The sequence below is a fragment of the Pelophylax lessonae genome (genome assembly GCF_965119305.1).
Source record: "Pelophylax lessonae genome assembly, chromosome: 4".
Classification (NCBI taxonomy): Eukaryota; Metazoa; Chordata; class Amphibia; order Anura; family Ranidae; genus Pelophylax; species Pelophylax lessonae.
In genome coordinates this window covers 137,329,790-137,343,126 of record NC_138771.1, presented here as the reverse complement: position 1 = coordinate 137,343,126, position 13,337 = coordinate 137,329,790, and the positions used below count along the sequence as shown (strand labels likewise).

General features: G+C 43.8%; 1 protein-coding gene across 2 annotated transcripts in view; it reads left to right on the top strand.

Moving 5' to 3' along the window:
• The window catches only part of HERC1 (HECT and RLD domain containing E3 ubiquitin protein ligase family member 1), a 212,322-nt gene that overhangs the window by 188,597 nt on the left and 10,388 nt on the right, over positions 1 to 13,337 (top strand). For both annotated transcript variants that reach the window (XM_082255125.1, XM_082255124.1), the window contains exons 74-77: positions 4,585 to 4,661; positions 4,903 to 5,155; positions 5,719 to 5,871; positions 12,906 to 13,211. In XM_082255125.1, the coding sequence (XP_082111251.1) occupies positions 4,585 to 4,661; positions 4,903 to 5,155; positions 5,719 to 5,871; positions 12,906 to 13,211 (789 nt within the window). The remainder of the gene's footprint in view (positions 1 to 4,584; positions 4,662 to 4,902; positions 5,156 to 5,718; positions 5,872 to 12,905; positions 13,212 to 13,337) is intronic.

The following is a 13,337-nucleotide window of genomic DNA, read 5'->3' as shown; positions in this document are numbered from 1 at the left end:
AAGCGCCACAAAATTCCTCCCTGCAGCCCGGACACATGGCTCAGCCTACAGCAGGAAACATGGCGTCTGAATCTCCTGGGTACACAGTGAGTAATCCCTCCCCACCTGCACGTGCAAACACAAGTCCCACTGCTGCTGAGCATAATGAACCCACTCTACAAGAAATCCTCAACACAGTGCACACATATGGATCTTTCCTCACCGATCTCTCTGTGGAAATTAAAAGCATGAAGGAGGGTAAACTACACATTAGTCATGACATGCAAAAAATCTGAGAAAGTGCCACGGCACTGACAGGTAGAGTGAGTACAGTGGAGGACGAATTGCCACCACTTTTACAAGATGTTTGTACAGTATGATTACTGTAAAGCGTCTGATACTGCGATTCAAGTTGTGGATATGGAAAGCAGACTACGGCGTAGTAATCTATGGATTGTTGGTATGCCTGAAAAGGCTGAAGGCAAAAACCCTGTTGAATTCATTTAAAAATGGCTGACAGACCCCTTTGGCAAAGATAACCTCACTCCCTTCTTCTCTGTGGAGGGAGCACATAGAGTGGCACCTAGGGCTCTGCCACCAGGGGGCAATGACAGGCCTTTCTTGCTAAAGCTCTTACATAATAAGGACAGAGACATTATCCTGAAGCTTGCACGACAAATACCTAAAATGTAGATACAAGGTACAAAGGACTCCATACACCCAGATTTTTCAGCTGCAATACAAAAACAAAGAGCGAAGTTCACTGAAATCAAAAAGCGTCTCCGTGCCATACCAGTAGTTTACTTGATGTTCTATCCTGCAAAACTGCGTGTGGTGGCAGATGGCTCTGTGCACTTCTTTGAAAATCCTGCTATGGCGACCAACTGGCTGGATCGATAGGAGAAGCAACTAAACATCGCAGATCAGGAGCAATTTCTCATTCTACAATAAATCTTGCTCACCTTGCGAATAATGGAGCCCTTGCGAATAATGGATCTCAGAGGGAAGCATTAAAGAACTTGCTGTCTTTGATTCCAACTTTTATTGAAAATTGTCACCACGGATGCAAGTCTCTCCAGGTGGGGGGGGGAGTTCTCGGCAGGTTATCTGCTCAGGGAGGCTGGTCCCTGGAGGAATCCAGGTTACCGATCAATGTTCTGGAGCTGAGAGCAACCTGGCTTTGCCTAGTCCACTGGACCGGGTGCCTGCAGGGTTCCCTAGTGCGCATTCAATCGGACAATGCCACTACCGTGGCTTATGTCAATCACTAAGGGGGCACCAAAAGTGTCCTTGCAGCCTTGGAAGTGGCAGGCATCCTTCGTTGGGCAGAATGCTTTTGTTTTCAGCTCTCTCCACTGTTCACTTTCCAGGGGTGGAAAATTTGCAGGCGGCTTACCTCCATCGACAGGCCTTGGATGCAGGGGAGTGGTCCCTCCATCCTGGTGTGTTCCAGCAGTTGTGCCTTCGTTGGGGCACTCCAGATGTAGATCTGTTGGTGTCTTGGGTCAACAGAAAAGTACAGAGGTTTGTGGCCTGCTCCCGGGACATTCTGGCAGACACTGCAGATGCGCTGGTGGCCCCCTGTATGTATGCCTTTACACCTCTCAAGTTGCTGCCCAGACTTCTTCGCAGGGTCGAAGTGGAAGGGATTCCGGTCATTCTTGTGGTTCCGGACTGGCCTTGCCGAGCTTGGTACGCCGATCTGGTCAAGCTAGTCGCAGACTCTTCTTGGAGACTTCCTCTCAGGGAGGATTTACTGTCTCAAGGGCCAATCTTCCATCCTGCTTTACGGTCGGTGGCTTTGATGGCTTGGCTGTTGAAAGCCAGGTGCTGAAGGACAGGGCATTGTCTGCTTCAGTGATTCCCACTCTGCCTAAAGGGAGTAAAGCGACTTCTAAGAAGATTTATCATCGTACGTGGAAGTTGTCTATTGGGTGGTGTGAGTCTCTTGGGGCTCCCCCTCACTCTTACTTATTGGCTCGGATATTGGCTTTCCTTCAACAGGGAGTTGATCAAAAGTTGGCCTTAACTAATATCAAGGGTCAAGTTTCGGCCGTAGCTATTTTTTTTCCAAAGGCCGTTGGCCATCCATTCCCTGGTGCATAACTTCATCCAGGGGGTGCGACACTTGGTACCTCTGGTGCGACCTCCATTCCCACCTTGGGACCTTAATTTAGTGCTGTCAGTTCTTTTATAAACCTCCTTTTGAAAGTATACGGGAGATTCCCCTGCTTACCTTATCCCAGAAGGTGGCCTTCTTGGTGGCTATTACTTCTGCGCGCAGGGTGTCGGAAATGGCTGTGTTGTCCTGTCGTTCTCCCTATTTGGTGGTTCACAGGGATAAAGTGGTACTTCGTCTGGATCCATCCTTCCTTCCGAAGGTGGATTCCAGTTTTCACTTAAATGAGGACATTGTGTTACCTTCTTTGTGTCCTAAGCCAAAACATCCTAAGGAATTTGCACTGTTTACTTTGGATGTGGTTTGAGCAATCAGGGTGTACTTGGCAACTACTGAGTCTTTTCGAAAGTCAGATTCCCTCTTTGTACTCACGGATGGTCCAAAGGAAGAACTGCCTGCGTCTGCTGTGACTATTTCCAGATGGATCAGACAGACAGTTGAGCAGGCTTATTCAATTAAGGGTCAGGTTCCACCTTTCCCTGTTAAGGCGCATCCTCTTTGGCCGCTTAGTGCTTCCTGGGCTTTTCGCCATCAGCCATCTGTGGTTCAGGTTTGCAAGGCGGCTACCTGGTCGTCTGTTCACACCTTTACCAAATTTTATAAGATGGATGTGCTGGCATCTGCTGATGCCTCTTTTGGCCGCAAAGTTTTGCAGGCTGCTGTTTAGGGGGCTTTTTGGCCTTCCTTGAGGGTGTTTACTGTTTGTTTCAGGTGGGCCTAATCTTGTTTTTCTGATGAGTCCTCCTATGTTGCCTGGTTGGCTATGTTTTTTTGGCCTTGGGGACTTGTTTTTTTCTGCTGTTTCCACCCCCTAATTAATGGCACTTCTTTGGGACGTCCCTACTGATATGCATCAGGAACTGTGTCTGTCAATGAACGATAGAGAAAACTGGACTTTTGACTTACCGTAAAATCTTTTTCTCTTAAGTTCATTGACGGACGCAGTACCCGCCCCTCTATTTTGAGTTGGTTTGGTGTTACTTCTCTGACACTGCTTTGATATAAAACTGATATCCTATGCAGGAAGAGAGAGGGTGTACCCTCCGGGACTGCCCATAGGCGTAGCCAGAACTTTTTTTCTCTCTAGTGTCCTACTCCTGTAGGGGGCAGTATAACCCTACTGATATGCATCAGGAACTGCGTCCGTTAATGAACTTAAGAGAAAAGGATTATTACCATTGCTTTAACTCTGGCTCACAAGGCAGAGCAGATCAAAATAGTGCATGAATTTAGGTATCTGGGAATAATTATTCACCCCAATCTAGACTCCTATATCAAATTAAATATCAACCCATTAACCACTTCAGCTCCGGAAGGTTTTACCAGTTCAGTTTAATGACCAGTCCATTTTTTGCGATTCGGCACTGCATTACTTTAACGATTGCGCGGTCATCCGACGCTGTACCCAAAAACAATTGATGTCCTTTTTTTCCCCACAAATAGAGCTTTCTTTTGGTGGTATTTGATCACCTCTTTTAGATTTTGCGCTATAACAAAAAAAGTGGGACAATTTTGAAGTAAATCTGCGTGGGGCAGTCGGCAAGTGGTTATTCCCAAAATTTCAGGATAAAACAAGTATCTGGATTAAACTGCCATTACAGTGGTGGGACGTTGCAATTTGATCAAAACTAGGCTTGCAGAGGTCAAATGTTTTGTTTTTTTTATGATTTGTTTTATTTTGTAGAGTTTCACCTCTAAGAGGTAAAAATTTTTGTTGCCCTGACTCCTGAATCATGAGTTCCGGGGTACAGAGTTAGGGTAAAGAAAAAGGAGGGGACGGTCAATATGGATGGTATAATATAACTTGGAAGACTGGTTGAGCATATTTTAAATGTGCTAGATTATGATGCACTTAATACCCAATTATATTTAATATTACCATTGATGTCGAACCGGATGGTTACATCTACTGCCAAACTTATATCTCCTCAAAGTTGTAACTTTATACACTGAAAAAATGTGTTTATTTGTTTTTCTTTTCTTTTGTGGTATTTTGAAAAAAAAATAAACTTTTTTCAATAAAAAATATCTGATTTAAAAAAAAAAAAAGAAAATCAAACCTGCTGGTTGTACCTAAGTTAATTGATTTATCAACTTGGGTACATTCAGCTTGCCCATACATGATTCGAATCTCGGCCAGTCCCTGCTGAACCAGCCAAGATTCGAACTGTCTATGGCTGGCATAAGCAAACAACATGAATATACATCACATGTGATAACAGGCCTGTTATCCATCCATATGCATATATGCATAAATAGTCTACTGACAAAAACCGGAGTCTGTAATTGTTGGTCATGAATGTTTGGCATGGCTGATAGAAGAGAATAAAAAGAAAAATAGGTAGGAAATGGTAGAAACATGCGGTGTTTTTTAAGCTTCTTGGCGTACCTTTATTTTTATGTTTTCTGCTGCTGTTCTTTACTAGGAGCTGGAAACCGGAGTGGTCGATCTCCTCATTCCTTCACCAAATGCAACTGCAGAAGTGGGTTATAACAGGGACAGGTATGCACAATTATTTTTCTGTTCTCACTTGTATTTTAGCTATACTGTTTTTTTCTAGAGTATCAAACGGGGAACCCATGATTTTTCAGTACTCTCCAGTGTTGTTTATCTCAGTAGATTAGTAAATGTATGTTAAATTTGTTCATCTAACTGTGCTGTCTAAAAATACTAATTCACTGAAAACTAAAAACCTACTTTATGGAAATTCTGGTTATAATAATGTTGGTGTTTCTATCATCAGGTTCTTGTTTAACCCTTCTGCTGGATTAGATGAGCACCTTATGCAGTTCAAGTTTCTGGGAATCCTAATGGGTGTGGCTATTCGCACCAAGAAGCCGCTTGATTTGCACTTGGCCCCCCTGGTCTGGAAGCAGCTGTGCTGTATCCCGCTAACACTGGAGGACCTGGAGGAGGTTGATCTGCTCTATGTGCAGACTCTCAATAGCATTCTTCACATTGAAGACAGTGGCATCACGGAGGAGACCTTCCATGAGGTACTTGCCATTGTGGCGCTTTTTATTAGGATTTACAAAACGGACACATCAGATCTTCATGCTTGATTTTGTTATCTGCAGTATTCTAATGGATAGGAAATTAAATAGAATAATACCCTCAGGGTCAGAAACTCAATGCCCCACTATGCAGTAAATTGCTAAAAAAAAGTGGAGTAACCCATAAAAGCCAATCCGTATACATCTTGTACTGATCTGAGGTCAGCAGAGTGAAATTAGATTGGTTGCTGCACATATGAATATGATTATTTTATTTAATAAGGCCAATGGTGCATAGATGTAGCAATTAATTGATTTAAAAAGAAGTATACCTTTTAAGTGATGATTGGAGGGAATCCTACATTACAGAAATCTTATATACAGAGCCATTCTGACCTAGAGTTGTATTCTTTCCTTCTGCTTCCTTTTTATATAAACGGAAATAGCAGAACTTCCTAACTGAATGTAACTTCTGCCAGTGACCAGAATTCTCTGCAGCTGGTTGTGGAGAAGGAATAAGGTAAGAACATGGAATTTAAATACTACCATTTTTTGTGTTTTTTCAGATGATCCCTCTCGATTCCTTTGTGGGGCAAAGTGCTGATGGAAAAATGGTGCCCATTATTCCTGGAGGGAACAGCATCCCCCTGACCTTCTCTAACCGCAAGGAGTATGTGGAGAGAGCTATAGATTACAGACTGCATGAGATGGACCGACAGGTGAGGATCCAGTAGAACCTATAATGGAAACATATATTTTTTTACCTTAGTTTGGTTCTTGGAATGGTATATTCTGTACTCCGGATCTTTTACGCAAAAGCCCAACATTGCACACATTAGCTGCTCATAGGTTCCTTGTAGTGTATTTTATCACAAGCAGACCCATTGTGCAGTATAATGGTACTTTGTAACTTAAAGGCAATATTCATTCATTTACCCGCACAAGGAAAATCCACTTTCTGCTATTGTGTATCAGTGATTAAAAAATAAAATATCAAACCAAAAAAAATGTAAATAAACTAAAAAAAAAAAAATCAATAAAAATGAAGGCTGAAGCTATGATAAGGTTTTACACCCTTGAGTTAGTATACAAAATCAAAGCGCTGCCTATTTTTTTTTAAATACAGTGTGTGCTATACATAAAAGTTCATGAATAACGGTTCATCTTTATTATACTACACAAATATATCAGTGGTGCAGTTTTTAGTGCTGCTGCGCAATTTCCATCAATAATTGGTGCAGAAAACTCAGTGCTTTGCTCCCCTGTGTTCCCACACTCACCAACAGCTGTGGACTCTTGCATATGAAATAAGAGCCATAAGCACTTGGATTGCTGGCGCTTTGGTATTGCTTCAGTGTAGCAACAGGGCTCAAATGTTGGTGTAATCTCACATGCAAAAGGAACAGCAAGAGGTGCCCACATAGCATGATTCCATTTTATTAAAATTTCACACAAAATTGGTTATACTCACTCAAAATCAGAAGTACAAAAGGACAGGATTGCCAGATCGGAAGTACCGTGTCGGCTTGTGGTCTACCGACTGAATATGACGTCACTGAAAGTCTCCGCCTCACTTCATTTTTGAAGACACCCAGTGGGAGGGGTGAAATGCGTCAATGTGGAGACTATCTGTGATGTCATATCCAGTCCGTGGAAAGCATGCCAATGCAGTACTTCCAGTCTGGCGCATCCTGTCCTTTTTTACTTGTGATTTTAAGTGAGTGTCATATAAATAGTGCCATAATATAAATTGATCCTCGGTGGCAAACAAGAATTTAACTTTTGCAAGTCAGAATATACTGCTTAGAGTATACAGATTTTTAGCCATCATGTTTTTATAGTGATAACATGATACTTAAAGCAGAACTCCTGCTTGACTCAATGTAAGTATCCATATCTAATATCTTTTGGGACACTCGGTTTCTCGAAAATCACTATATTAGTCCTTGTTACCTACAGTGATAGCTGTGATCTTCTTTTTTTGTCTTTTTTCTGTGAATACAAGGCATCCTTTGATTGGACAAGGTAAAAGGGGGGGGAAGAGGTCCCCACGATCTCCACCTTGTCCAGTCAAAGATCTCCTTGTATTCATTGAAATAGTTACAAGACATTCTCTGAATGGTGGTAGTACCATGGAGGGATCTAGTATTTTGACAGCCTTGACAGCCAGGGATCTAGTATTTTCAGGAGAGGCCAGCAATGACAGGCTCCAAACTTCCCCAGTACTGTTTCGCTTACTGTTAAGCAAGTTAATTTACTCCCTACAGTTGTTATCTGCAATGTAGGCAAATCTCCATCTCTGTGGTGGTGTTACCTGCCTATAGAAATAACTGTGTAACTCTGGGGAGGAATAGATTTGTAACAATTTAGTTATTTCATTATCGTACATCACGGGACACAGAGCTGGTAATAATAACTATTTGGGCTTATACGCCACCTGTAGGTGAATGGACACTGGCAACCAATAAACAGGAACTTCCTCCTATATAACCCCTCCCATACAGGAAGAACATTAGTTTTTTCACCAGTGTCATGAAGGTGGTGGTCGTGGCTGTTAATGCTCTCCAAGTTTCATGTTGTCCCAGAAAAAGGGGCAGTCTAAGCAGGTCCATTCAAATGGCTAAGTGCTAAAAGGATGGTACCAGAGGTTCAGCCTGTAATGTGGCCCTTTGCTCGCTGGACCCTGGGAAATGGAACCCTGGTTAAAATTCTTACCCAAGGCGATTCCAGCAGGGTGCTCTACAGGTCCAAGGGAGTGGACCCCGTATAACAGGGGGACCCAGTCCTTGATGGTCATGGACGGTGCCCATCGTGATGGGTGAAGTTTGAATCCTATTCAGGGTCCTGAGGCGGGACTGGTAAGTGTTCCTTTTCCGCTTTTGCAAGAGAAAAGAAAAGCACAACATTTTCTTAGCCGCAGTACTGGGTTTCCGCCACAAGATGGTGCTGTTAGGCAGGTTTTTTGTCTGCATTACAGATCTCTGTCAGCTTGAGCGGCGCTCGTGAATGACATCACGGGCCAGCACGAGAACGCCAGCTTTTTCAACTGAATGCTGCTAAGGCAGAGGAGCTCAGGATCTCTGGCTGGACGGTCAGCTGATCGGGGGAAGCGGTGCAGGTTTATTTAATATCTGTTGGGCAGTACGTGGCAAAGAAAAAAGGTGATGTTTTTTTCTGTGATACCTGTTCATGCTGTATCACAGTAGATCTACCTTGGTGCAAACTTTAATTCTGGGTCTTATTTATGATTAAAGCAATGTGTTCCAGAAAAAGAAGCGGGGGCGCAGCAGGGAAAGGGTCAAGTACCCCCGCACCGTGATTAAATACTCCTAGTCCGGTTCCCACTGCATTTTCTTCCCCAGAAAGACCTGAAGCTATTGGCCAATCCGAGCCTTTATGTCTATCAGGTATTGTTGCTACCTCTGATGCTCCTGTTTCTCCCTATGTTACTAAGGATGACTTGGCATCTGCCCTGGTTAGCCTAGAGGGTAAAATAGCCAGAATGATTTCTTCTGTTTTTCAGGGTGGGAAGAAAAGGGATAGGTCTCCTTCTCCTGCACCTGGGCCCAGCAAAGAGGTAAGGCCTATAGCCCTAGGTCCTATAGGATCTTCTGGTCTAGAACCAGATTGGGCAATAGAAGATGATGAGGAGGTAGCCATTGGTGACATGGAGTCACAGGCTGAACATATTTCTTCTTCGGAGGCTGAGGAACCATTTACAGCATCTCACTCCCAAAGATTGCTGATTCAATCCCTAACTGAAATGGTGCGGGTTGGGTTTAAATTGCCCCCTGCTGAGGTATCTGAGGCCTCTTGTTCCTCGCTACGCTCTTTACGTCCTCAGCAGGGTGTTCAGGCCTTTCCTTTTCACCCCCTGCTACAGCAGTTGGTATATGCAGATTGGGATTATCCTGACAGGTTATTCATACCTCCAAAGATATTTTCTTTGCTATATCTTATGGAGGAGAATATCAAGAAAAAAATGGGCTATGTTGTCTGTTGACGCTGCCATCTCTTCTGTGAATAAGAATTTAACCTGTGTGGGTGATAATGTCCAAGTGTTTAGGGATCCAGCAGATAAGAAACTGGAGTCCTTATTTAAGGCTTCTATTGCTGTTGTTGGCTCTGCTGTTCAGCCAGCTATTGCAGCTATATGGGTCTGTCAGTCCTTGAAGGACCATTTTAAGAGGCTATATAAATATCTGCCTATTCAGAGTAAATCTGCGGATGATTTAGCAGAAATTTCTCGCTCTTTGTTGTTTTCAATTAATGCACTTAAGGATTCTATTCAACAAGTATCTCGGGTGGCCCTCCTTTCTGCTCGTATGCGCAAAGTTCTGTGGCTGAAAAATGGGTCGGCAGAAATGCCTTGTAAAAAATTGTTGACCGCTTTCCCCTTTCATGGAGAATGTCTTTTTGGTGAGGATCTGGATAAATATATCCAGAAAATCTCAGGGGGGGAAGAGTGCATGTTTGCCTGTTAGGAGAAGGAATAAAAACCCATCTTTTAAGGCTCCGAGTGTCACTGTCCCTACCAATGCAGCATCATCAAAGCAGTTTCGACGGCCTCAGCCATCAGGTTTCAGAAAGCCTCAAGGTCAAAAGAAGCCTTGGGTCCAAAAGTCTGGTAAAACAAGTTCTAAGTCTGACTTATGAAGGGACGCCCCCACTCACTCGGGTGGGGGGGGGGGGGAAGACTTTTATAGTTTTCAAAAACATGGGAACGAGTGGTTCAAGACAGATGGGTCTTATCCACTGTAGCTCGGGGCTACATAAAAGAGTTTCGAGAGTTTCCTCCCTATAGGTTTCTACGCTCAAATATTCCTACATGCCCAGAAAAAAGGAGGTTCTTGTTCCAGGCCCTAGAGCACCTGTGGATTCAGGGTGTAATTGTGGAGGTTCCAGTCAGCAAAAGATTCACAGGGTTTTATTCAAACCTCTTTACATGGCCAAAACCAAATGGCGAGGTGAGACCCATTTTGGATCTCAAGGCTCTGAATCAATATTTGACCATACGGTCTTTTCGCATGGAATCAATCTGCTCTGTAGTAGCCTCTCTAGGAAGAGAAAACTTTTTGGCCTCCATAGATATCTGGCAAATGAAGGTATGCATCCCTATCTTCAGGCCCCATCAAAAGTTTCTGCGTTTCGCAGTGGGACAGTGCCATTTCCAGTTTGTGGCTCTGCCTTTCGGCCTTGCTACAGCTTTTCGGGTGTTTACAAAGGTTTTGGCGCCGGTATCGGCTTCTCTAAGGGCTCAAGGCATCTCAGTAATAGGATACCTGGACGACCTGCTGCTCAAGCATCATTCAAGCCCAGGTCTGACACAAGATGTGTCTCTTAAAATCCAGTTCTTGGAGAGTCTGGGTTGGATTATCAAAAAGAAAAGTCAGCCTTAAGGCCTATTTGGGTCCTGGAATATCTAGGTCTAGTTTTAGACACCACTCAGGCAAAGATTTTCTTGCCATCAGAGAAGGTTCTGGCTCTAAAGAAGCTAGTTCGGTTCGTAAGGGGGAAAAAGTTTCCCACCATTTGACTGTGCATGAGGCTGCTAGGCAAAATGGGGTCCTCCTTTGACGCGAATCCTTATGCACAGTTCCACTCCAGACTGTTTTAGAACAGTATTCTTTCGGCCTGGAACAAGAAGGTCAAGCCTTGGATTGCCCAATGTTCCTTCCCCCAAGAGTAAGGTGGGATCTGATTTGGTGGTTGGTTCCCACCAACTCAGTCAAGAGGAAATCTTTTCTGCCAGTAGCCTGGAAAGGGGTAACCAAAGATGCCAGCCTGCTGGGGTGCTATTCTGGAGCATCTGTCTGCCCAGGGAATGTGGTCTCGGGCGGAAATGATTTTACCGATCGATATCTTGGAAATCCGAGCTGCCCGTTTGGCACTGAATTATTGGATGTCCAGACTACAGGGGTGTCCTGTCAGGATTCAGTCAGACAACTCGACCCTAGTGGCTTATATCAACCATCAGGGCAGCACCAGAATCCAGTCGGTTCAGAAAGAGGTGAACGATATCCTATCATGGGCAGAGAGCTATGTTCTGTGTCTGTCAGCAATATTCATTCCAGGAGTGGACAACTGGCAGGCTAACTTTTTAAGTCACCAGCAGTTGTGTCCAGAGGAATGGTCCCTACACCATGAAGTGTTTCGGCTGATCTGTCAACATTGGGGTACTCCCGATGTAGATCTATTGGCATCCAGGTTCAATAACAAACTGGACAACTTTGTTTCCAGGTCCAAGGATCCGATCGCAATCGGAATAGATGCTCTGGTGACTCCTTGGTCGCGGTTCAACTGGATTTATGCATTTCCGTCAGTTCAGCTTCTACCTCGGCTGCTGAACAGGATACAGGTGAAGGGGAAACCGGTGATCCTGCTGGCCCCAGCGTGGCCCAGGAGGTCTTGGTACGCAGAAATTGTAAGATTAGCAGTTTGGAAGCCATGGTTATTGGGAGAATTCTTGCCTTTCTTCAGTTGGACTTGAAATTAGCATTAGGAACCATTAAAGGACAAGTCTCCGCCTTGTAAATTTTTTTCCAGACACGGTTGGCTACTCACTCTTTGGTATGGTCTTTTTTTGCAAGGTGTGACTCGCATGGTTCCGCCAGTTAAACCCTATGTCCTTGGGACTTGAATCTGGTTCTCATGGCCTTGCAGGAGCGGCCTTTTGAGCCTATTAGGCATATTCCCTTGCTACTGTTGTTGAGGAAGCTGGTCTTTTTAGTTGCTATAACCTCAGCTAGAAGGGTGTCAGAGTTAGCGACTCTTTCGTGTAAAGAACCCTTTCTAATTCTGTATAGGGATAAGGTAGTTTTTTCGTCCTCATCCTCCTTTTCTCTTTAAGGTAGTTTATGGTTTTCACTTGAACCAGGACATTGTTCTTCCTTCCTTTTTTTTTCTAATTCTCAGTCTACTGAGGAAAGGTTGTTACATTCTCTTGACTTGTTTGTGCAGTTAAAGTCTATTTAACCAGATCAGCACAGGTTCGTAATACTGATGCTTTCTTTGTTTTGCTGGATGGGCCTAAGAAAGGTGGATTTGTTAGGTCATTTCTCAAGCTTATGATTTGAAAGGTAAGGTTTCCGCCTTTTAACTTAAAGACCCACTCTACCAGAAGGGTAAGTGCTTCATGGGCAGTGCACCATCAAGTATCTTTGGCCAAGATCTGTAAAGCTGCTACTTGGTCTTCAGTTCGTAAGTTCACAAAATTCTACTAAGTGGACGTTTGAGCCCGTGAAGAGGCTCAATTTGGTATTAGCGTACTGCAACCAGCTATATAGTCCTAAGGTTTTTCTTTCCTCAGGGGCAAATTTGGGACTTTGTGTCCCCTCCCCTCAAGGGCATTGCTTTAGGACATCTCAAATAGTTATTATTAACACGCTCTGTGTCCCGTGATGTACGATAAAGAAAATAGGATTTTTCCTACAGCTTATCTGTAAAATCCTTTTCTTGGAGTATATCACAGGACACAGAACTCCCTCCCCTCTTTTCTGGGATCTTCATTGCTTGCTTCAAAAACCGATGTTCTTCCTGTATGGGAGGGGTTATATAGGAGGAACTTCCGGTCTATTGTTTGCCGATGTCCATTCACCTATAGGTGGTGTATAACCCCAAATAGTTTTTTCAAAGCTCTGTGTCCCGTGATGTACTCCAAGAAAAGGATTTTACAGGTAAGCTGTATGAAAAATCCTATTTTTTGTGTTTAAGGGGATTTCAGAAATCTAATAGACTTTTTTGATTGTCTCAGGTTGCAGCAGTGAGAGAGGGCATGTCATGGATTGTGCCAGTTCCCCTGCTCTCTCTCCTCACTGCCAGACAGCTAGAGCAAATGGTATGCGGAATGCCAGAGATCTCTGTGGACGTCCTGAAGAAAGTAGTGCGGTACCGAGAAGTGGATGAACAACACCAGTTGGTGCAGTGGTTCTGGCAGACTCTGGATGAGTTCTCCAATGAGGAGCGGGTTCTTTTCATGAGATTTGTTTCTGGAAGATCCAGGCTTCCAGCCAACACCGCAGACATCTCACAGCGCTTCCAGATCATGAAGGTTGATCGGGTGAGTAAAAGATTTAGAATTTTTTTTTTCCTAATTTTTATTTAAAGATGTGATACAATACAGACAACTTTGCATAGCATATCACGGAAAAGTTTACACTTACCTGATGGTAATTTTCCTTTCCTA